The sequence below is a fragment of the Typopeltis vanoorti genome, chromosome 8 (assembly GCF_054136105.1).
Source record: "Typopeltis vanoorti isolate ZY-2024b chromosome 8, IOZ_Tvanoo_1.0, whole genome shotgun sequence".
Taxonomy (NCBI): domain Eukaryota; kingdom Metazoa; phylum Arthropoda; class Arachnida; order Uropygi; family Thelyphonidae; genus Typopeltis; species Typopeltis vanoorti.
The window spans coordinates 27,676,562-27,702,511 of NC_143556.1; the positions used below are offsets into that span (position 1 = coordinate 27,676,562).

Genomic DNA, 25,950 nt, shown 5'->3' on the forward strand with positions numbered 1-25,950 from the left:
AGAACTTCCTTTTCTTACTCGTCTTCACTTTGCCAGCACAACAAGTACTCGATGTCTTACTTCTTCATTTTGTTTCTTCTGAATATCAAGTGCTTGTCAAATATCACTCGTTTCAAATTTTCTTAATCTCCTAAGGGCATTTCTGCTATCTCTTTATATAAACACATTCGTACCTTGGCCATATTATTCTTGCATCCGTTTCCCCCTCTAAATAATATTCTTTCAAATCGTCTTGTGTCAGACTGCCTTTCCTCGCTTTGCATGTTTAGCAATGAATTCGTATCGTGTTAATTGCAAAAGTAAATGAAATGTATTAAATTTGCTATCAAATATAAACTGTTTCTTGTAGAAATGTTTTTTTTCGCAACAGGTTCATATGATTGGAGTCATAAGATCGACTTTTATCCTGTTCAGTTTTTCCATACATAAAAGAAAGGCAATTATGTTTTGTATTATAATTCTATTGAAAGTACCTACAATATTTACCATCGGAGGTCATTCCCTGAAAACTATGGCAGCTATTTTCAAGACATTTGTAATTGATCTGAGCAGATTTTCTTTCCTTGCAGACAAATTGTTCGAATAATATGCAAATTATGCATACAGTATTACTTCCTCAATTATAAGTTATCAAAAAATAATAATATAATTAATAAATTCTACATATAAATGACTAATTCTTCCAAATTGTCACTTTCATTGCTTGCATTTAAATTTGCATGCATGTTATAATTTATAACAGGACAGTTCTATGCAAATTACTCGTCTGGACAGGCCATTAGTGAGCCTAACACAGTGAAGGAAAAAAGAAATTAATTCAACAAATAATTTCTGCTTAAATTTGTTAAGTGCAATTAAGAAAAAAATTAAAATTCGAAGTTAAAGTCATTTCTTACAAATAATTCACAAGAATGTACTAAAATTTCTGGTCCATTCCCTGGGCTGTATATAAACATCATTTCAAATCAATATACGCGTTTTTTTTTTTTTTACTTTCTTAGAGTGGTATGATAAACTTTATGTTTCTCAGGGGGGGGACCTCCCCTCGATGAGTCTTTACAGAATTTATGTCTTAGGAAGGACCTCCCTCGATGAGTCTTTTGACTCCTTGGAGGCCTGATTAATAATAATAATAATAATTATTTACCTTTGGTAGTTCGTATTTGATTTTATATATATTCGAATTACTGTCCAAGCAAATTCTAGACAAGATTCAAATCCAATCTTTCAAATTGAAGAGAGTGAACTTCTCGACACAGCCATAATGGGGGAACGTTGTAGGAAGATCGTATGAGTAAATTGTGTAATAATTGAAAAATCTCCTTATCATTCTGATTTAAATTACGAATTACTTTTATTTAAAATTTTGCATCACTAAAATCAGTTGTTTTTTCATTATATTTTCTGTTTTTCATTCTTTATTGCAGAAAATTCCCAGAAGTCTGTGCGTGGAAGTCATATAACAGAAAATTAAGCAGCGTCAAGCTTCACGAAATTTACGCAGAAGAATGTGTTAAAACCGATATTTTGTTCGCCAGAGAAATATAACCAAGTTTAATGATAGAAATTAGTCACTGAAGGAAAATGAGTGGCGAAAGTATAATAGCAACACTGTCACGATTACATTTTCTGTGCAAAGCAGAATATAAATAAAATATTTGCGCTGCCACCGTGAACTTTGAGAACAAAAAGCCCAGTCTGAAATTCTTTTCTTGTGAAGCCTGTGGAAATAAAATATCATCACGCTTCAAGCTTAAACGACATTGGAAAATGTCGAGAAAAAGCCAAGAAAAATCCTTCACTTGTGGAGTTTGTGAAAAGAAATTTTCAAAAATATACAATCTCAAAATGCACTTGAGAGTTCATTCTGGAGGGAAACCCTTCACTTGTCATGTCTGTTCTAAGAAATTCTCATCAACGTCCCATGGAAAAGCGCACTTGAAGACGCATACTGATGAGAATCCCTTTACTTGTGAAGTCTGTGAGAAGAAATTTTCTTCAAGCTCAAATCTTAAAAGGCACTTTAAAGTTCATTCTGATGAAAAACTATTCACTTGTGAAGTCTGCGAGAAGAAATATTTAGAAAGATGCGATCTCAAAGTGCACTTGAGAGTTCATTCTGGTGAGAAACCCTTCAATTGTGAAGTCTGTGAGAAGAAATTTGCACAGAGCTCTAATCTTAAACGTCACTTGAAAGTTCATTCTGCTGAAAAGCCATTCACTTGTGAAGTCTGTGGGAAGAATTTTTCAGAAAGATCCCATCTCAAAGTGCACTTGAGAGTTCATTCTGATGAAAAACCCTTTACTTGTGAAGTCTGTGAGAAGAAATTTTCTTCAAGCTCAAATCTTAAAAGACACTTTAAAGTTCATTCTGGTGAAAAACTGTTCACTTGTGAAGTCTGCGAGAAGAAATATTTAGAAAGATGCGATCTCAAACTGCACTTGAGAGTTCATTCTGGTGAGAAACCTTTCAATTGTGGAGTCTGTGAGAAGAAATTTTCAGCAAGAGGCATTCTCAATGAGCACTTGAGAGTTCATTTTGGTGAAAAACCCTTTACTTGTGAAGTCTGTGCAAAGAAATTTTCTTTAAGATCGGGTTTTAAAAGGCACTTGAAAGTTCATTTTGGTGAAAAACTATTCACTTGTGAAGTCTGTGAGAAGAAATATTTAGAAAGATGCGATCTCAAAGTGCACTTGAGAGTTCATTCTGGTGAGAAACCCTTCAATTGTGAAGTCTGTGAGAAGAAATTTGCACAGAGCTCTAATCTTAAACGCCACTTGAAAGTTCATTCTGCTGAAAAGCCATTCACTTGTGAAGTCTGTGGGAAGAATTTTTCACAAAGATCCCATCTCAAAGTGCACTTGAGAGTTCATTCTGGTGAAAAACCCTTTACTTGTGAAGTCTGTGAGAAGAAATTTTCTTCAAGATCGGGTTTTAAAAGGCACTTGAAAGTTCATTCTGGTGAAAAACTATTCACTTGCGAAGTCTGCGAGAAGAAATATTTAGAAAGATGCGATCTCAAACTGCACTTGAAAGTTCATTCTGGTGAGAAACCCTTCAATTGTGAAGTCTGTGAGAAGAAATTTGCACAGAGCTGTAATCTTAAATGCCACTTGAAAGTTCATTCTGCTGGAAAGCCATTCACTTGTGAAGTCTGTGGGAAGAATTTTTCAGAAAGATCCCATCTCAAAGTGCACTTGAGAGTTCATTCTGGTGAAAAACGCTTTACTTGTGAAGTCTGTGAGAAGAAATTTTCAGATAGATCCCATCTCAAAGTGCACTTGAGAGTTCATTCTGGTGAAAAACCCTTTACTTGTGAAGTCTGTGAGAAGAAATTTTCTGAGAGATCCCATCTCGAACTGCACTTGAGAGTTCATTCTGGTGAAAAATCATTCACCTGTGAAGTCTGTGAGAAGAAATTTTCAGACAGATGCTATCTCAAACTGCACTTGAGAGTTCATTCTGGTGAGAAACCCTTCAATTGTGAAGTCTGCGAGAAGAAATTTTTAAAAAGTTACGATTTGAAAAAACACATGAGAGTTCATTCTGGTGAAAAACCCTTTAATTGTGAAGTCTGTGAGAAGAGATTCTCACTAATGTTCTATCTAAAACAGCACTTGAAGACGCATACTCATGAGAAACCCTTTACTTGTGAAGTCTGTGAGAAGAAATTTTCTTCAAGCTCGAATCTTAAAAGACACTTGAGAGTTCATTCTGGTGAGAAACCCTTCAATTGTGAAGTCTGTGAGAAGAAATTTTTAGAAAGTTACGATTTGAAAAAACACATGAGAGTTCATTCTGGTGAAAAACCCTTTAATTGTGAAGTTTGTGAGAAGAGATTCTCATTAATGTACTATCTAAAACAGCACTTGAAGATGCATACTCATGAGAAACCCTTTACTTGTGAAGTCTGTGAGAAGAAATTTTCTTCAAGCTCGAATCTTAAAAGACACTTGAGAGTTCATTCTGGTGAATAACCATTCACTTGTGATGTCTGTGAGAAGAGATTTACAATCAGCTCCAATCTGAAAGAGCACTTAAAGGTTCATACTGATGAGAAACCCTTATAGGGTGAGAAGAGATTTTCAGAAAGTTCTCTTGTGTAGTCTGTGGGAAGAAATTCTCACAATGCTCCAATATTAACCAGCACTTTAAAGTTCATAGTGGTGAGACCCCTTCATTTATGTAGATTGCGAAACGAAATTTGCATATCATGCTGTCTCACAAAGCACATTAGAGTTGAAAGTTGGAATTATTGGATTCATTCTTGTGAAACTCGTTCGCTTCTGATATATTAAAAGTAACGCAGTTCATTACACTTTGGGAATTCTCTTATCGAGAGAAATGAAACACGTACAAAATTACTGGTTTCTCTTAAATCAGATGGGATTAGTTTTCAAACTCACTTCATGTGTTGCGGTCAGCAGAATCATCTCCAGAATGAAAATGTGTGGAAGAAAAGAAACATTTCATATAATTACATCCTACAAAAGGATTCGTAATCAAAAAACTATTTTCGGTTCTGAAATGTATGAAAAAGTAATTCAGATCATTGCAGACGAGAAGTCACTTTGTAGCTCTTACAAAACAAATATCTTTCTCAAGATATTTGACAGCAAAATGTTTGTAATGTGCAGTCACATTTTAATATTCATTGATATACGATACTACTTTTTGATCTCATATGTAGTGTTTTTCTTTGCTTAAAATTAAATTTTTACCAGTTGAGTGTGTTACTTTTCTAGAATTATCAGTGGTAAACTGCTATGGGTTTATTTAGAACTCCAGCGAAATAACCTGCAATCAAGAGTTATTTTTGAATGGTGTCCTTTGTTTATATTTTCCCAGTTTCCTTAAATTATTTCTTCGATTTAAAACATCTTTTATAAAACGGAATTTGTTTTCCTCATAAAGCGATTTCACCAACTGATTTGTCACGTGAAGTAAATTTAAGTAATATTATTCATTATATTTCAAAGGATGAAACTGATGAAATAATATCCACATAAATACAATCCTCGGTATCACAGATATCAAAATTACATGTTTAGGCCGAAAACATTTGTTTAAAAAATTCATAATGCTTTGCCAGATTTACTTTTCAGAGACTAGTAGAGTGCAGAGTGCTTTTTGCAATGCCTTTGGACCCCATGGAGAATAACTTACACATATGATGATTCGGTCGCTCTTTGAATACTGGGCTCATATTTTGTCCCCTGCTTGCTTCAAGATTGCAAAGTCGCAAAGACCATTCTGAGAACAACTGACGGTCGTCTTTCGGCTACTGTGTTGACAGTGAATTAGTTGAAAGCAAAATACGATAGATGTGTTTAGATCGGTTAGTTTAGTTCTTCAATATTCCTGCTCTCTACATGGAGGCATAATAATAAGAGTATATGATAAAACTATATGTTCACGAAATTTATTATACTGTATGTAATATTTATTATCCTACTTAGAACAACTGTTTATGATGGTGTTCAAATCAACACAACGATTCATCCCTTTATCGGCATATTCATCCAGAATTAGAAAGAAATAAACATATGAAGTATATGTTTATCATATTATCTCGTCTTTAGTGCTGTATAAAGCCAACAGATATATAATTAGAGTTAAGTGTAGGAAAAAAATCTTATTGATTTTCGAAAAGAATAGAGGTTTCGAAAGGATAACTTACTAGTACATATCAATATCCTATCAAATATTGACAAAAGATCACAATTCAAAATCCGCAGTGTTGTCCTCTGAAGAAATAGTTAACTCACCACTTCAGTATATGCAGTTCCTCTAGTCCAAACACACAGCACTTGCGGGACATGCTGTATAATACCTTATGTAATGCTTATATACGATGAAAGTTGTGCAACCTTATTACTTCGTCCTATTCTTATCTATATTACGTACGTGTAATTCATGCATTTTCATCGATGAGCATTTCAGTTTCTGTTCTTCTTCTACGCGTTATTCCCGCTTCCTATGCAGGGTCCGCGTGTTACTTTAGATGTGACTTCTTGTTAGTACTACTCCCAACCGACCCGTCGCCTGGTCTGCCGCTGGGGAGGGGGTATATTTTTGACTGTAGAGGCGTATGTTCACGGGGCCGGTTTGCCTGTTTGCGGGATGAAAAACGCCAGATAAACTGGCGAAAAAACCCTACTGACCACGCCCAAGACCGGCTAACTTGGCTATGCCTGAGGAAGATCCTCAAATTCCTCACGTCTACAACGGGAATCAAACCTGGGACACTCCTTCCCCAGGCATATGGTTGCGAAGCGCAAAGCCACTAGGCTAACCGCGCGGTATTTCAGTTTCTGTTCTGTTGATGAAATTTTAATCATATTGAAAATTGCTGTGATATCTGGAGGACACATTCTATGCTTAATAAAAGCATATGAGAAAAAACATCCAAGTTTGAAACATAAAAGTTATATTACTGGTGTTCTGCAGTAGATGATGTTGGGCGCAGTTGGAGGATTCAGTAGTGCAGAGACTGTGTGAGGAGTGGAATGATCTCCCAATAATGAGTTCTTGGGCTCCTTGCAGTCGTCACCTAATAATAATAATAAGCTAACACCGTTTATTCCCTTATAGGGAGTATGCGAGGCCCTTTAATCTGATAGAGCTTTTGGAGATTGAGTGGCAGATCCCATCTCTATCGTTGGCCAATCACAGATAGCTACCCCATGTCTATCACTAATTTACCCCCCCCCCCCCCCACCCCCCCCCCCCCCCACCCCCCCCCCCCCCCACCCCCCCCCCCCCCCACCCCCCCCCCCCCCCACCCCCCCCCCCCCCCACCCCCCCCCCCCCCCACCCCCCCCCCCCCCCACCCCCCCCCCCCCCCACCCCCCCCCCCCCCCACCCCCCCCCCCCCCCACCCCCCCCCCCCCCCACCCCCCCCCCCCCCCACCCCCCCCCCCCCCCACCCCCCCCCCCCCCCACCCCCCCCCCCCCCCACCCCCCCCCCCCCCCACCCCCCCCCCCCCCCACCCCCCCCCCCCCCCACCCCCCCCCCCCCCCACCCCCCCCCCCCCCCACCCCCCCCCCCCCCCACCCCCCCCCCCCCCCACCCCCCCCCCCCCCCACCCCCCCCCCCCCCCACCCCCCCCCCCCCCCACCCCCCCCCCCCCCCACCCCCCCCCCCCCCCACCCCCCCCCCCCCCCACCCCCCCCCCCCCCCACCCCCCCCCCCCCCCACCCCATTTTTCCAAAAAAAAAAGCACTGGATATACACATATTTCACTGTAAGTCATCCATCTCAAAAACTAATATGACTCTTCTGCTTCACATTCAATGTTCATCCTTCTCCATACACCAAAACACTCTATTATCTCTACTATCTTGGTTTCTTGCTGAATGTCTCAACTTCGCAGTATACCATTCAGTTTCTTAATAGCATTATGGACAAGGCTGACATGAATACTAAATCCAAGTATGATCTATTGCCTTGCCTTTATCAACTAGAAGATCTGAGTCTCTGCCTTCTCTACCAATCACCAAATATGCATCACCAAATTTTACCAAAACAAATATTTTGTCTTGGTAAAATTTACTTTTAGCCCATTCTGTAAACATCGACCACTTTCCTCATCATAAAGTCAATGCCATCCTGATCTTGAGCAACTATTGCTTGATTGTCAGCAAACAATAGTGAATGAATAATACTGTTTCCAATTTCAATTTCCATCTACATGACATATGCCAACATGCCAGCACTGCATCAAGGTAAATCAAAAACACATCCTTGTCTCAAATGTTCAGATGTTACAAACTCAGCTCATACCAGTCCCACACACTTAACAGCTGCTCTGCTGCTCTATATATTCTCTTAATGAAAATGATAACTGACTCACTCATATTCATTTTCATCATTGGTCCCCAGAGTCAGCTAATGGCAAATGAATCATAGGCCTTTTTCAAGGTCTACAAAAATCAAATCTGTTTCCTGCTCTTTGGCAACTGTTTTTTCTGTGATCTGTCTTATAATGAAAATATTATCAATATAAGAATTTCCAGCAGTAAAGCCTATGGAAGCCATCACAATAATGCCCCTGTAATTTGAAGGGTTTTTATTATTACTCTTTTTAAAGATGGGAGTTATTATTACTATCACTATTATTATTATCATCATCTGACACCTCCAGGGAGTCCAAGACTCATTGAGGGAGGCATCTACTCTACAACTCTCTGTCTCCACCACTCAACCTCATCCATCTGTCATCCACCAACCGCATCATCTACACCAATGGCATCTACTGTCCACCACCACCACTTTTCACAGACAATTGCAAACATCCATGGCAGGATTTGAACCTGCAGCCTTTTGGCTGGAGAATGGATACACTACCCACTCGGCCAACCAGGCCGGCCTGGTTGATATTGACTGTTGGATGATAATGACTACTCTATCACATCTCCTTCTATAACTTGATTTAACTTACTTTTCTTTACTTAATCCTCCTTTTTTACCTTTTATGGTGTTGAGGTTTTTATTCTTGCAACCGCAACCGTAAATTGAGGATAAGGTGGTTAAGCCCTATGCCTCCCAGTGTGTCCTATGTCTGTAGATGCGTGTGTTCATGGGGCCAGTTTGCCTGTTCTGGAGGACATAAAACCTGAGTTTCTGAGTGGAAAAAATCCCTATCTCTGAATGAGACTAGCTAACTCACTTTCGTTGAAACAGATCAGATAAAGGTTCCTCGTGTCACTGATGGGAATCGAACCCAAGTCTTTCCGACTAAAGGGCTTTGTCTATAATGACTGAGCTATGGAGGCTCACTTGATTTAAAATTTTTGTTATTATTCTCAGCAGCTGGTTAACTCCATATTTCCACAATTCCATAGGTACTTCTCCTGGGCCCAGTGTCTTCCAATTACATGACCTTTCCAAGGCAACTCATGCCTCATTTTTCAAAAATGGATTCACTAACTACTGTACCTTCAAAATCACCAACTTTGTCTCCCTCAATATATTCCCTCCTATTCTTTATCAGAAGGTCCTTACAATTATTCATCCAGGCTGCAATAGGCATAGGCACTTCACTGGATGTGATCTATGGTTTGATGTTCTCATGTGCCTGAAGGTCCTCCATGCCTGAGCTGACCTATTAAATCCTAATGAGTGAATTCATCTCATACCAAAATCTTTTCCTTCCAGAACTAAGCCAGGCTTTATATGCTTCCTCTTTCTCAGTGACAGTCTTAACAGCTTCTCCTATCATCCATTCCTTACTGTGATTTAAATTCCATCCAAAATCAAGTGTCTCCTTAGCTGCTTCATGAATAACCTCTTTAATATGATATAAATTTCATTAGCACTCCAATCCTCACATGCATTCAATCTTTGAGTGATTCTACTTTTATACAATCCTCTAACACTTTCTTCTTGAAGGCCAACCACATATTGTGGTTCATCTGGTTTGATGTAACCATACTGCTCATTTGTCATTTTACTCCTTCCAGGCATAATTATCAGTACTAGTAACAGGTAATGATCTGTACAACATTCTGCATCTGTCGATAATTGCATGTTCCTTCCAATGTGTCTCTGTCATTTTGTAATCACATGTGCAATAATAAATCACAAATCTTGTATGCTACACCCAAGTAAATCTTTTAATATCTTTATGCTGCCTGAGATAATTATCTCTCAAGAACTCGAGAAATTAATTTTCCTTATTCCCAAACACTATCTCTTCATTCCAATCTATACCACCATAATTAAAATGGCCCATAATAATTATTCTTCCTTTGTTCACTAATCCAAGTTGTTTATGACCAAAATATTGAGAATTCCTTCATTTACAATGTCACATACCCACATCTTGATTTTTAGTTAACTTATTATACTTTCATTAATGTCAAGTATATATTATTATTATCATTATTATTATATCACATATAAATACAATAATCACTATGGAAAGGCTACACAAAACTTCTACATCCCACACATGATAAACAAATTACCTTTTGAATACAGAAATCTTACAAACTACAATAGCCAGAAAAGAGCTCTAAGGACATACTATGAACAAGAAACATGCACCCAAAATACCCTACAAACTTAATGAAACACAATATATTTGTTCAGGCTTCCAGTTCAGCGATGCATCAATACATTCCAAGTTATTGTTTGTGTGTGTGTGTGTGTGCGCGCGCGAATTTCTCAATCATAGCTTTCGTAGCTTCCCAACACAGCAAAAAAAAAAAACAATAAATAATAACCAACTGATTTCATCCTCAGATAAGCTTACATATAGGCTTCGCAGATGAAAGCAAAGAATTTACTTCTCATCCAAGATGTATCATATGTAACCAAATGTATGTAATGTATGTATCACATGTAAACCAATATATATATGTAATGTATGTATTATATGCAAACAAATGTATGTAATGTAAGTATCATATGTAAACAAATGTAAGTAATGTATCATATGTAATCAAATGTATGTAATATGTAATAACTGTAACAAATGTATGCAATGTAATAAAAAAAAATGTAAACCATGAGTTTACACTGTATGTTTGTGAGAGTTAGGAAATATAATATTTTGATTGCATATGTGTAAATACTGTTGTATAATCACACCTTTTCAAACTTGAAAAAAAAAAAAAAAAGTAGTAAACTTCAACATGTAATATTATACAACTTACAGGGTGTTCGGGATAAATTTGACAGTTTCGTAAAAAAAAAGAAAATCTTCTTTGTATCTATTAAATTTAATGAATTGACAAAAAAACATTACAGGCAGAGTTAATTACAATACTATCAACAAGATTTACTCAAAATAACCACCATTAGCATCGATCACAGCTTCAATTCTGCTTCGGAACCTCGAACAAGCTGATGCTACAGTCTCCCTGGGAAGGGCCGCAAAAACTGTTTTAATTTTATCCATTAACTGGGCTTTTGTATTACTGGAAGTGCGATTGGTGTCTTTTTCAACTGCGCCCCATACAAAATAATCCATGGGGTTAAGGTCTGGGGAGTTTGGAGGCCAAACATTTGGACTGGTGAAGTCGTAGAAATTTTCAGACAACCATTTTTGACTTTTCCCAGAGGTGTGGCAAGGGGCCGAATCCTGCTGCCATACATACGGCCTACCATTGGCTACCCTTGTTATCCAGGGCTTGACTACAGTTAGCAACTCCACGAACAAAGCCCGAATTCCAATGCCAGGGTTCTTCAACACCTGTTCCTGCAGATTTGCGAGGAATTCTGCTGTACGAACGCAATCAGATCGTCTGCTAGGGATCTTTCTTCTTGCTACATCCTCGTAGTCACCATTGCAAGTCTCTAGTTCATGCCTGATTGTTTTTACTGTATTCAGGGAGCATTGGGCAGCAGTCGTAATATCCTTATTTTGATGGCGGGCACGAATCATCATGATACAAGTTATTCTCTTCCATGATTCAGGTGGGTTCCAGCTATCCATCCTTTCTGACATCTTGTATATGAATGAAGAAGGGTCCAAACTTTTAAATGAAGAGAAGTGTGTGTTAATACATGTAACTTACGGAAAAATATAATTAATTATAAATATGTCAAATTTATCCCGAACACCCTGTATGTAACTCTGAACAAAATAATTGTAAATTATTACTGTGGTTGTTATTTAAAAAAAAAAAAAAAAAAAAAACTATGTTATCATCATTACTATTTAATTCTCATTACATGTAGCACAAAGTACTGAACCTTATAAAATAATATACTGAATAGATGATCATTGTACATATTTGAAACAACAATAAAAAAATAAAATAAATAAATAAATAAAAATAAAAAATAAAAAAATACTGGTGTCTCCATGGAGACAAGGAAATTCACAGTGAAAGATTCATTATTCAATAGCCATCATTCACACAATACCTATCATAACTCTCCTTAAACTGATTCACTGATGAAGCACCCATAACCACCTCTGGCAGCCCATTCACCATCCTCCAAGTAAAAAATCTAGTTCTAACACCCTTGCAAACCATACTCTTAACCACTGGTGATGCCTTATTCTCTCCCTTCTTGCCATGTACTGGGGAAAAAAGTCTATAATGTCAATCCTAGAAAACCACTTTAATAATAACTAAAATACTTTTATCATGTCTCCTCTTTTTAGCCGTCAGTTAATTTTTGAGGCCTACAGACCTGCCACAATCTTTATCACCAGCCTCTGGATCATCTCCACAACTACTTCATACCCCCATGGAATCTGGGAGTCCAGATCTGTGCACAGTAGTCCAGATGTGATCTTATTAAAGCCTTATATAGAGAAAGAATAACATGTCTATCCCTGCTTGTTAATGTGTTCTTCAACAACCAAGTAATCTGAAGTGTTGTTTTTGGTTACCTTTGAAATGTGCCCTCTAAACTTCAACTCCCTGTCCATAATCATACCCAAGTCTACTTGGTCTCATCAGTTTCATGAAGTTCGTTTCCATCAACATAGTACACAGTTTCTTTTCTCTTCCCAAAATGCATCACCTTGCACTTTGCCACATTAAACTGGCAGCCATTTACCTTTGCCAATACATCTAGTCTGTTTAAGTCTTCCTACAGGATCTCTGCATCGGCTTCATTTACCACTGCTCTTCACAGTTTAGCATCATCTGCAAACAACTGAATACTTCCTAACAAATCATTTCCAATATCAATGATATACAAATTAAGCAAGAGGACCAAGTAGAGAACCCTATGGTACATCACTGGTCACTTGCCTTCTCTTGGACCCAACTCCTTCATAAACCACTCTTTAATATCTGTCTATCAGCCACATTCTAATCCAATTCACCAGATTCATATCCTCCCCATTTTCTTTACTTTATGCAATAGTGTTCTATACAGAAGTTTGTTAAATGCTTTTGCAAAGTCTAGCAATATCACTGAATAGCCATTTCCTTTATCCAATTCCACTATCACTTGATTATAAAAAGTAAGCAAATTACCAAATCAAGACTTATCCTTCACGAAACCATATTGTATCTTATAGAGTGTAATATTTCTATCCATACAGTCCTGAATTCTGTCTTTCTCCAATACCTTAACCACCACTTCGGAGATACCATTAGCCACTACTCCAATGGGGTAACAGCCTCCAAACCTTTTCCATAATAAGGTACAGTATAATAAATATGGTAATCAATAGAATAGTCATTTCAAAGACTAAAATGCATTTATTTCTTTTATTATAAAGATATTCCCAGCAGAAAGAGAGCAGCCAAATGTGCCCAAACTAAAGAATCCAATAAGTTAAATTTACAGATTAATATTTATTTTAAAATGAAATATTATTATTAACATCAGACCTCCATGGAGTCAGAGACCCATCATGGGAGGTACACACTATCGCACACAGAGCTCATCCAACTATCCCATAAACTGATAACAATCCCTTAACTCAGGCAATGCATTCCGCTCACCAATCACTCTCCATATAAAGAACTTCCTCCTATCTCCTCTGCTCACATCTCCTCATACAACAGTTTCAGGTATGGCCTCTTGTTCTACCCCTTCCCATTCTATGAAAAATCTCTTCCATGTGAACAATAACAATCCCTAACTAGCTTATATGTCTCAATCACATCCCTGCTCCTCCTCTTATTCATAAGGCTTTGCAATTTACATTCTCTGAATCTGTACTCATACTCTGCATTCTAAAGACCACTGACCACCTTTGTGAATCTTCTCTGGACCCTTTTTAACACATTCTCATCACTATGAAAAAAACCTGGTGATGATATACAATAATCCATGAGTTCTGATCGAGGCCTTATAAAATGACGGTCCTCTGCTTCATTGCCATTATCCCATAAGTCTTCACAACTTGTGCAATATGGTCCCTGAATTTCAGGTTCTTGTCAATCACCACTCCAAGATCTCTCATTTCCTCTACCTCCTTTAAAGTTTCCCCACCAAGTGTATACTTTGCATCCCACCGTTGCCATACCAAATTTCAAAATCTTACACTTTGCAACATTGAATTGATAGTTTCACTTACCTGTCCATTCATACAATCTGCTCAAGTCTTCCTGTAAGGCCATTGTTCAACAGTGGTCCCAAAAATGACACCTGCAGCACACCACTAGTGACCTTCCTCTTTTAGGATACTGCATCCCCATATACAACTTTCTGATACCTATCTAACAGCCAGTCACTGATCAAATTCAGAAGTCTGTTATCCACTCCCATCTGTTTCAATTTATTCAACAGCGTGTCGTGTGGCAGTCTATCAAAAGCTTTTGCAAAATCCAAATATGCCACTGTATATGCATCCCCCCTGTTCAATGTATTTGTCAGCAAGATTAGTAAAACATAATCACACTTTAACAAACCCATGCCAATAACCACAGAGAATACTGCTGTTATCACCCATTTCTGTATCCTACTTCTCACCAATCTCTTCAGTCCCTTCACCACAACTCCAGATATACAGACTGGCCAATAATTTGTATCCACAGCCTAATCACCACCTTTATGCAGTAGAACAATTTTACCTTCTTTCCATTCCCTTGCCTGTACTGTTGTAAGACTCTTATTACACAGGCATCCCAATGGTACTGCCAAATAATAATATAAAAACATGTAGATTATAGGAAAGAAGGATAATTACCAAATTTTTTAGAGTAGCAAATTTGTTACTTTTAGGGTTTTTTGTTACTGAACTCATAATGGGGCCAAAAAATAGTATAAACGAAATAATGTCTAAACACCAAAAGATATAGAGAGAAACATTAAAATGGTATGAATATAATGCAATAAAGCATTAAATTTTGAAATAAGTATATGAATATAAAAAGGTATAACAAGATTAGTTTGCTATTTATCGCCGTCATTAATTTGGATGTGTTTGTCGGTGTATCACAGATCACTTTCACGAGATGTGGAAAGTTCGTTCCGTCCTTTCTTTTGTTTATGGGTCTGAAATGATGATATTTAATGATATTCCTGGTATCGAAGTTGCATTCACCTGCTAGTTTGCTAACGTCTTCTTTTAAAAATGTACCATTTTCCTCAGGAAAGTTCAGAATAACGAAGTCATGTTTTTGGCATTGAGCGACGCGTGTACCATTGATGCGATTAAATCTCGGAGTTCATTAGCAGGTACAGATGTACTTGTGATCGTCCGCTGGTCATCGAGTATCTCAAGCTTTGTTTCCAACTTTCGGATTGTGGACAAGAAAGTATCGATTGTGTTATTAAGGTGTTGTTTGAGATTTTCAACTCATTTGCCTCGGTTCAGCAGCTGTTTAACAGAAAGAAGACTCGTTCAGTTCAATAAACAGCTTGAGCGGCGATTCATCTATTTTCGTGCAGGAAGTATGTAGTCAGTTGCAACAGAAATCACACAATATACCTTTTTTCTTTCGGTAGCTTCAGATTCATAACTGCGGCACTTTATATTGTCGTTTGGTTTGTTGACTATCGGCTGTGTTCTGCTGATGGGACTCTAAGTAATCTTTCATTGCTGGTCTTTGCTGCCACCATCTTTATTTTGCACGGTAGGCATAGCGGACGCTTTCATGTGGCTGTTTTTTTAATTGTAAAAATAACTGATATGAAGGACTATGGATACTTACGAGTTGGGTATAAGTAATTGGCTCCTTAATACCTTCTATTTTCCGTTTACTGGTTATTTTGCACAAAAAAATACTTGCAAATACGATAAAATTTGGGAGCACAAGTTTAATGAAACTTATTCATAGGTGCCGCCTAATCTCACGTTACGTATTCTGATGTGCTCACCCTTAAACAATTTAAGAAACTGTATGTGAAGAATTTTATTTTGCTGGTGTTTTAAATTATGCAAAAAAATAGCATTAGAAAGAAATGTATAGTACATTTTGCTATTAATATCTTCAGTAAACAGATAAAAGAATTAAAGGATTGATCAAAGCCTTGTAATTTTACCATCAAACCCCCCCCCCCCTAGATCTTTTATCTCCTTCATCTCCTCTAAAATATCCCTACCAATCCTATACTCTGTATCCCATTTTTGCTTCCCAAATTTTAAAACCTTACACTTTGTAAGGCTAACCATGCTAACCACTCAGCCTGGTTGGCCAAGTGTTAGCGTATCTGTTCTCCAGCCAAATGGCTATGGTTTTGAATCCCACCAAGGGCATGGATGTTCATGATTGTCTGTGAAAATACTAGTGGTGGTAGGCAGTAGATGGCGCTTGCATAGATGATGACAAAGATGGAGAGATGCAGAGTAGGTGCCTCCCTTGATGAGTCTTAGGACTCCCTTGAGGTGTCGTGTAATAATATCCTCTGAAGTACAAATGTTGATGCTTGACTTCTTTGTACTTTAAACTGAAATCCCCATGCACTCGTATAACATTTGCTCCACTTCTCATAACTTTCCCCAAGTTTGCATCATTGGCAAAAAAACTGTATATCACCATTTAAGCCCATTCCAATGTCATTTACATACAAATCAAACTACAATGGCTCCCAAACAGATCCCTGGGACACACTGCTAGTGACTTTCCTCTTCTTGGATATCACTCCCCCATACACAACCTGCTCATACCTATCAGATAGCCAATCTTACCAATCCAATGCAGTAATTCCCCAATCCAACACAGTAATCTACTATCCTATCCAACCCCATTTGTTCCAATTTAACCACTAGTTTATTATGTGGCAACCTATCAAAAGTCTTTGCACTACTGTATATGCATCTGCCTTGTCGAATATGTTCGTCACCTTGTTATAATAAGTGAGCAAAGTGCTAAAACATGATCTTCCTTTAGCAAACCCATGCTGTGCATTAAAGAGAACTGTACTGCTGTCAACCCAATTCTGAATCCTTGTCCTCTAGCTTCCCCAACACCCTGACCACAACTCCAGGCAGACAAGCTGAGTGGCCTATAATTCAAAGCCTTAGTCTCATCACCCCATTTATGAAGCAGAACAATTTTGCCACCTTTCCACTCTGTTGAAACTTGGTCTAATCTAAGACTCATGTTTTTCAGTTCTTAATCTTGTACTTTTTTATATTCATATTTCTTTTAAAATTTAATGTTTCACTGTATCATGTTCCTGCTATTTTTAAGTTTTTTCTATGTGCATCTCTTGGTCTTTATTTTCTGCATTATTGTTGATTGATAATTATGTTTTTGGCTCCATTATAAGTTCAGTAATAGTACTGAAAAAAAATCCTAAAAGTAACCAAATTTTCCACTCTAAAAGTTTGATGATGGGGTGCTTAAGGGTCAAAGCTGTATAACTGAGAGGAGACCTCCACATAGCCTTTAAAGGAATGCGGAGAACCGACCAGGGCTTCTGACCTAATGTCCAATCCTCACCTTCTCGTGGTGCACCCTGTTGGGTATCTACTTTGATACTGAACGAACGAGGATGGGCTGGCAATTTGGGATTTAGCCGACCAAATTGTATTCTTATTGGTTAAACCAAAATAAAAAATGATGGTACAACATGACAAAATTTCATGCCGGCTGGGGCGTCGCCCGGTTAAACAAGGCCCCCGTTGTTTTTGCCAGGGAACCAGGGCGAACAGCGAAAAGTCAGCTACTGGAACAAATCTGAAAACAAACCCCAACTCAACATCACCAGAGTTAAAGATCGGTACTATCAACGTAAGAAGCCTGAATGGCAAAGAAATGGAGCTAGCTGAGGAATTAGATAAGTACCAGATCGACATAATAGGGGTGACTGAAACAAAAAAGACCAAAACTGGTGAGATCTTTCTGAGCAATAAATACAAAATGTTATATTCAGGCAATAACAATCAAGGAAAAGAAGGAGTAGCCATAGTATTCAACACAAAATACGAGGCTAATCTTCTTGAATGGCAGTCAGTCTCAAGTAGAGTAATGTGGGCAAATATGAGAATGGGGAACTGGACAATGAGACTTATTTGTGCCTATGGTCCCACAGAAGGTTCTACTAAGGTAGAAGTGGAGGAATTTTTTGAGGCTTTAGAAAAAGCAACTGACACAATGAAAAAGGAAAAGTTGGTCCTTGTTGGGGATCTAAATAGTAGAGTAGGAAATGATTGTGAGACATACAAAAATATTTTGGGAAAATTTGGAGAAAAGAGCAAAGCTAATAATAATGGCAAATATCTGTTGGATTTCTGCTCAGGACATGGACTGGTTATTACTAACACCATGTTCCAACATAAAAATGTGCACAAATTCACATGGAGAGAAGAGGCTAGGAATAAGAAAAGTCTCATTGACTATGTTATTGTTGATAGTGATGTTTTCTCCCTGGTGCAGGACACCAGAGTGTACAGAGGATTTGAAATTGGAAGTGATCACTATTTAGTCTTGAGCAGGATAAAATTGAATTTCATATTGAAAAGAATAACATGTAAGAAAGTTTTAAAGCGAATAAAAGTTGAGCAGCTCTCAGATGTAAACTGTAGACTAAAATACAGAAATATTATTGAAAAGAAAATGAAAGAGTTTGAGAACAGGAATCAAACCTTGGAGATTCAGTGGCAAACTCTAAAGGAAACATTGATTGATTCTGCCAGAGAGGCATGTGGTGAGGTTGTGTGCAAAGATAAAAAAATCAGAACTCCCTGGTGGACACAGGAAGTTAAAGAGGCAGTGAAGGAAAAGAAGAAAGCATATCAAAAGTTCCTGGCAAATAAGTCAGCTTTTACTCTTACAGAATACAGAGACAAATGTAAGAAAGCTAAACAGTGTGTAAAACTAGCTAAACAAAAGTCATGGGAGGACTTTGGCAAGAATATAGAAAATAAATATCAAGAAGGTGGCAAAATATTCTGGAGGTTGTTGAAGAAGCTTAGGAATGGAGGAAAGAGTGCTGTAAAAGGAATTAGAGATGATAAAGGTGAAATGAAAACAGGAGAAAAAGATATCCTTGAAGTATGGAGTAATTACTTTGAAAAACTGCTAAATGAAACAAGCAGTGATGACAGCACAGTGATAAAAAACACTGACCAGGCATGCAGTCAGGAATACATATCCATACTTGAAGTAGAAAAAGCCATCAAAGGCTTGAATTGTGGAAAGGCAGCAGGAGTAGATGATATTCGACCAGAAATGCTGAAGTATGGTGGTATAAGAGTCTTACAGTGGCTGCACTGCATAGTTCAGAAAGCCTGGACAGAGGGACGAATTCCCGATGATTGGAGTAGAGCTCTAATAGTACCCATTTATAAAAAGGGAAATAAAACTGAATGTGAGAATTACAGAGGTATTTCCCTACTGAGTGTCCCTGGCAAGATCTATGCAAGTATACTTGAGAAACGGTTGAGAAGAATTGTGGAAGAAAAGCTTGGTGAAGAACAAGCTGGATTCAGGCCAAATAGAGGCTGTCAGGATCAGATCTTCACTTTACGACAAATAGTCGAGAAAGCATGGGAATATAACAAAGATCTGTATTTAAGTTTTGTCGATTTGGAAAAGGCATATGACAAGGTGCCAAGAGAGAAGCTATTCAATACGCTGCAGTTATATGGTGTCAATGGGGCATTATATCAAGCAATACTTAGTCTTTATTTGAGTTGTGAGTCTGCAGTTAGAATTGAAGGAAGTACAGGAAGATGGTTTAATGTTAAATCTGGTGTGAGACAAGGATGTACGTTATCCCCTCTGTTATTCATTATCTATATGGATCACATTATGAAGGAATGTGGTATTAAACCTGATATCAAAATTGGAGATGTTAATGTCAGCTCTTTGCTTTATGCGGATGATGTTATACTTCTAAATAAATCCGCTACAAGTCTTCAAGATTCTCTGACTAAATTGAATAGCTGTTGTAATAGATATGGTATGAAGGTCAGCAATAAAAAGACAAAGACAATGAAAATAGGCAGAATCATTGAAAATGTCAACTGTGTTGTGAATGGAAAACCTGTGGAACAAGTAAAACATTTCAGCTACTTAGGCACAATTTTTACTGAAGATGGTAAACTAAATATAGAAATAGACAACAGAATCAGCAAAGCTGGTATCGTGGGAAGTCAATTGAATAAATTCATATGGAATAAGAAAGAAATTAGTCGGAACACTAAATTAGCTGTATACAAGACTGTGTTCAAACCAATTTTAACTTATGGATCTGAGAGCTGGGTCAGAAGTAAAACACTTGACCAAAGACTAGAGACCGCAGATATGAGAGTCCTGAGAAAGATTAGAGGCGTGAACAGATGGCATCAATGGCAATATCATATTAAAAATGAGGATATTAGGAAAGAACTTGACATTGTCAGCATCCAGGAATGCGTTAGCAGAGCTAATCTCAGATGGTATGGTCACTTAAATAGAATGGGAGAGGAAAGATTAGCAAAACAAGTGTTCTCTGCCAGGTTGGCAGGAAAACGACCCAGAGGAAGACCAAGATATAGGTGGATTGATACGGTACAAAGTGCCTTAGACGATAGAAATATAAGATCTGATAATGTTGGAGTCTTGACAAGTAACAGACTGATTTGGAGGAAAATTGTAGATAGGAAGTTAGTAATGATGTAATTTTTTCATGTAGTACTGTCATATCCTGTACACCCCTTGAGGGTACATGGCAGGAATTTGATGATGATGATGATGATGATGAAGTTTGATGATCATTTACATTTCAAAAAAATACAATTTTCTGTTCCTTTTTAAATATGTATTCATTTCAATCTAAAAATTTAGCCTACCATTTCGTCTAAGCTTAGCTTTCATTATATAGATTTATATTGTTTTCAAAATTACATGAAACTTACTTTCAGAAATCCCAACTATCACAATGTTTTTCTCTCATTAAAAAATGTTAATTAAACTTAAGAGAAATGCTCAATTCTGATAATGAAGGGTCGGATAACATTTAATAATTATTACACGGTGTCCAACCAGAAGTCAGTTGACATGCAAAGGTCAATTAATTGAAGGGTTGTTGTTCTGAAGGTTGGATAAATGATAGATTACAGTAGTTTAATTAGATAAAAAAATTACTAAAAAATTAATATACTTACGTGCTGCTAGGAAAATCAGCAAACCCATTTTCATTGGATATCCCATTATCACAGAAGGCTTGCATTATAGCAATAACACCAGCTGAAGGCAACGGATATGCAGGAAACTTAGCTAAACATACAAACAAGAATTTATGAAAAAAAAAAAAAAAAAAGATACACATGTATCTATTTGAACAGATAAACTGTGAAGAAATATCTAAACTCAATCTGTCTGCACTACATGTCATATAAAAAACAGAAAAATACACAAATGAAACAATCAGTGAATATGTTTAAATGTGTATTCCACATTCCATATATTTGTGAAATTTATATAGTCAAACGTTTCAAAGTTCTGATTCAAATATAGGGTTGTTGTTCTGTTGTTGTTGTTGATGCTGAAAAATAAAAGAATACAAGTAAAGAAGATAGCAAAAATATACATACAGAATTTCCAATTAATATGATACCTTGACAACTGGATTATCATGAGATTTCTTTTAGAAAGATTTAAAAAAAGTAAATAATAAGTAAAATCTCGTTGATCATGATTTTCAAAATTTGATGATATTTGCTCATGACAAATAAACAAAGAACCAAATCCACCAGATGTACTACTATAAAATAAATATTAAACAGAAATGTGCACTTAATGTATTGTTTCATGTTTATCAAAATTTTGACCCACTTTTTTGCATATTATATGTTAGATTTGTTTCCAGTTAGAAAGAGAGAGAAGAAATATTTAGTTTCTTGTCAGGTCTCATGTAATATAACAAGATACATCATGCAGGTAGCAGCAAAGTGAAAAAATAAATTCAATGAATGATCACATGTTGCACATGACACTCTTAGTTAAGTCTGCAATCAAAAAAGCACAAATGACACATCACTGTCAATTATGAAGGACATTATCATTAGCAAGGACCTGTAAAGCAGCATGCACAAAATTCAATAAAAAGTGGTTAAGCTAAGGGAGTAAATTTTACTACTTCTTGAAAAGAACTTGGAGTAGTTGTCCAGTTTCATTCTGAAGACAACTCTAAAAACAAAATCCTTCAACACTGATGAAAAAGCTGCATCAGAACCTCATGAGCCACAGAAATTGAAGTGGCCTTTACACAATTCTGATCATTACACAGCATTTGAGACTTGTGCAGAAACTGATTCTCATACCAAGTCATATGAGGGCGGTCTGAAAATTTCGGTGAATGGTCCGATATCTCAACGGCAACATGGGCCAGGTGCATGAGCATGCACATGACTATCCAGAGACATGTCGAGAAGCACCACCTAGTGTGGAGGGCATGTGACCGCAAGGGTAAATTCCAGTACACGTGACCATCAGTGTGAGAGGTAGGGTCGCAGTGCAATGGAGCAATGAGTGAACATCAAGTTCTGCTACGAATTGGGGAAAACTGCAATGGAGACTCATGAAATGTTGGTGCAAGTGTACAGGATGGAAGCCGTGAGCGGAAAATGTGTTTACGACTGGTTCACACGCTTTCGCGAAGGATTGAGGATCGGCCATGTTCGGGTCGGCAAGCAGAATCCCAGACATGATCAAGCGAATGTGACTGTGACAAATGCTGGCACGAGATCGGCAACTGACTCTACGATTGCTGGCAGAGGAATTGGGCACTAGCAAGGACACAGTGCACACTATCGTCCGCAAAGATTTGGGTAAGTGGAAGATCTGTTCCTGGTTTGTGTCGCACAAGCTGACCAGCGAACAGAAAGCAAAATGGATGGAAACCTCTGGAGATTTCATTACCATGTCTGACCAGGATCCATCCTTTCTGCGAACTATCATCACAGGAGATGAGACCTGGTGCTACCAGTTCAAAGTGACAATCGATGGAATGGCAGCAATCCAAAAACGTGTGACAGCGGTTCTGCGATCGATTCCTAAAGAGGCCTTTGCTGACAGTTTCCAGAAGCTTTATGAACGTTGCCAAAAGTGTGTTGTAAAGGATGGCAATTGTTCTGAAGGCCAATAAAGGTAATTTGTTTGCATCTTCTGTTTTGTTTGTTTTCTAATACCGTTCACTGAACTTTTTAGACGCACCTCGCATAGCATATGTTTACTCTGATAAGAATTTGAAAATAAAAACATAAAAAACAATCTCACTCTTCCCCCATCTTCAGAAGAAGGCAGAGAACATCAGGCATACAAATTATTTTTACTTCTTGTAGACCAAAATTATCATCAGGAGAGTAAGGAAGTCCCCCAGCTTTCTCCCTTCAAATTAAGTGAAGCAATTCTAAACTACAAGGAATTACAAAAATTACCAAAGAACTTCATCCAACTGATTTCCACTTACAGGGAATGATTCTAAATGCCTTACTGAAGGTATGAGACTGTTCATAAAGTTAATGAACTGTGATTCCACAGATGAGGTATGTGTTATTTTTGAACAGATTGCCAAAGAAAATATTTTTTCATTAAAATGTTATAATTTTCAGGAATTTTTTATTTATTTATTAAATTGCAATGGAGAGCTGTGTATTTACATGTTACAGCCAATTCTCACTATAGCAAACACAGTATGCAAACTCATTCACTATAATAAACTACATGAAAAGTCCTGACCACAATCACAATACTATGTTAAAGAAAATTCACTACAACAAACTATCCACTATAGCCAGCCAACCAACCAACAGGCTATGGATTCAAATCCCACAACAGACATCGATGTTTGGGGATTGTCTTTAGGTATGAGGAGGACTTCAATATCCAGCATATGACCACTCCCCACCTTATTAAAGAATGAAGTGGCTTGGGGAATTTCAGGTTTGGTCTCTGGAACAAGGTTTCTAGATTACATGAAAAATACTTAAAAATAAATAAATTATTATTATTATTAACACCAGACCTCCATGGAGTCAAAAGATTCATTGCAGGAGGCAAACAATGTTACACACAAAGCTCATCAAACCGTGCTTTAAACTCATTCAATATATCTGCATTCACCACAATGTCAGGCAAAGCATTCCAATGACCAAACCACCCTGCATGCAAAGAACCTACTCCTTATGTCCCCACCCATACCTTCCTTATACAACTTCCAGCTATGTACCCTTGTTCTATCCCCTTTCTCTATTCTATGAAAAATTTCTTCCACATTAACCTTGTAACAATCCTTCATCAACTAAAATGTCTCAATCACAATCCCTCTCTTCCTCCTATTCACAAGGCTTTGCAAACTGCATTCCATAAATCAGACATCATATCCCACATCCAAAAGGCCATAACTGGCCTTTTGGATGTGAGATATCAGTCATCTCTAGACCCTTTCCAATATATTCTTATTACCGTGAAACATGGGGACCAAACAATTAATGACAATTGCTATTAACATATTATTATATTATTTATATAATATAATAATTATATTAATCGTTTCATTCCATACACTTGACCTTCTGATTTCATACTAAGGATGAAACACCCTGATTAACTGCTCACTGAACGCCTTGACTATGTATACTGCAGCAGTCCCCAATCTCCCACTTTCATCCATTAACAGCATCTTACCATAAACATGCTTTCTTCTGCTTGTTACATTTAGAATAAACTCATGAAGGTTTTTTCTTGGCCTGATTTACTAATTTATGTTTTTACACTTTTTTAGTCCTTACCAAATGAGTCACTTTCCTGGCCTGCTCGTTATAATCTTCATGCAACTGATTATTACCATTATTACCTCGTACATCGTTCATCCATTTTACACCTTATTCAGTCTTTTGACTTTCAGAATACATGCACATTGATGCTGTTATGTATTTCTTTGTCAGTTCTCAAGCGGTATTTATTGCCATACCACACAACTCCTCATTTCATGCTATAGCTCCAACCTGTCTCCTATGCTGTCATACAAGCGGTATCAAAAAGTTTTGAAACTAGTTTTGTAACATGCCAACAGATGGCAGCACAAGGATGCACACACAGTCACAGGGAGCACCGACCTTTATAAGTCAGTGTGCCAAAAGACATCATCTTTTTTTAACATTCGCACCATTGTGCATCGAGAATTCATCCCCAGGGACCAAACTGTCAATAGCGAGTTCTACTGCCATGTTTTAAGGCTTCTGAAGGAAGACATTAGGCAAAAGCGACCAGATCTGTGGCATGCAAAAAACTGGATGCTCTACGACGACAATGAACCCTGTCACCAAGCTCTCCTCACACATGAGTTTCTCGTCAGAAACAACATGATCTCACTTCCGCACCCACCCTACTCACCAGATTTGGCTGCTGTGGGCTTTTCCCTCTTCCCGAAGATGAAGATCCAGCTCAAAGGTTGCCATTTTGACACCGTTGCAGAGATCCAGTGCAAATCACAGAAGGTGCTTGACATGCTTCGAAAAGAAGACTTCCAGGACACATTCCGGAAGTGGCAGGAACACTGGGAGAGCTATATTGCTATGCAAGGGAACTATTTTGAAGGTGATAGTGTGTAAATGTAGATAAATAAAGTAATTTCTCGTAAACAGAGCTAGTCTAGAAACTTTTTGATACCACCTCGTAATCACCAACCTTATATTTTCACATATATCGTTCCTCACAGAAGTCTGCATATGGCTAGCCACAACCCAGGTGATCACTCTTACCAACTGGAAGGAAGTGTGAAACCCCACTCACAATTAAATCCTCTGATGAAATGATCAGATCTAAAACTCTCAATCCTCGTGTGCCCTCCTTTACATACTCTCAAATATAACTGTCTCTCAAGAACTTGAAAAAGTCATTTTCCTTATTCTCAAATGCTATTTCCTCATTCCAATCTATACCACCATAACTAAAATTAAATTTCCTTGTTCACTAACTGAAATCACTTATATATTTCTTCATCATTACCCTCCACATACCCTAGCTTATAACAACATCCCACTAAATATTGCTTCCTTTCAACCTCCATCTCACACCACACTGCCTCAAAACCACTGCCACTATTTTACTCTTTCATGTCTACCTTATGTGGACATAACTCCCCTGCT

The 25,950-nt window shown here is 37.7% G+C and overlaps 2 protein-coding genes across 2 annotated transcripts in view; one reads left to right on the forward strand and one right to left on the reverse strand.

Annotated features, from left to right (window-relative positions):
• The first annotated feature begins 1,770 nt into the window (after window positions 1-1,770).
• Window positions 1,771-4,729, forward strand: LOC150103870 (uncharacterized). The gene has a single exon (XM_090397079.1). It carries the CDS (start codon window positions 1,771-1,773, stop codon window positions 3,976-3,978), a length of 2,208 nt encoding a protein of 735 aa, XP_090253205.1. The 3' UTR covers window positions 3,979-4,729.
• Window positions 4,730-7,907: 3,178 nt separating this feature from the next.
• The window catches only part of LOC150103871 (ATP-binding cassette sub-family A member 2-like), a 137,929-nt gene continuing 119,886 nt past the window's right edge, over window positions 7,908-25,950 (reverse strand). Inside the window, exons 3-4 of the mRNA XM_090397080.1 lie at window positions 20,965-21,076; window positions 7,908-8,055 (exon numbers count right to left, since the gene is read on the reverse strand). Coding sequence (XP_090253206.1) covers window positions 7,908-8,055; window positions 20,965-21,076 — 260 coding nt within the window. The remainder of the gene's footprint in view (window positions 8,056-20,964; window positions 21,077-25,950) is intronic.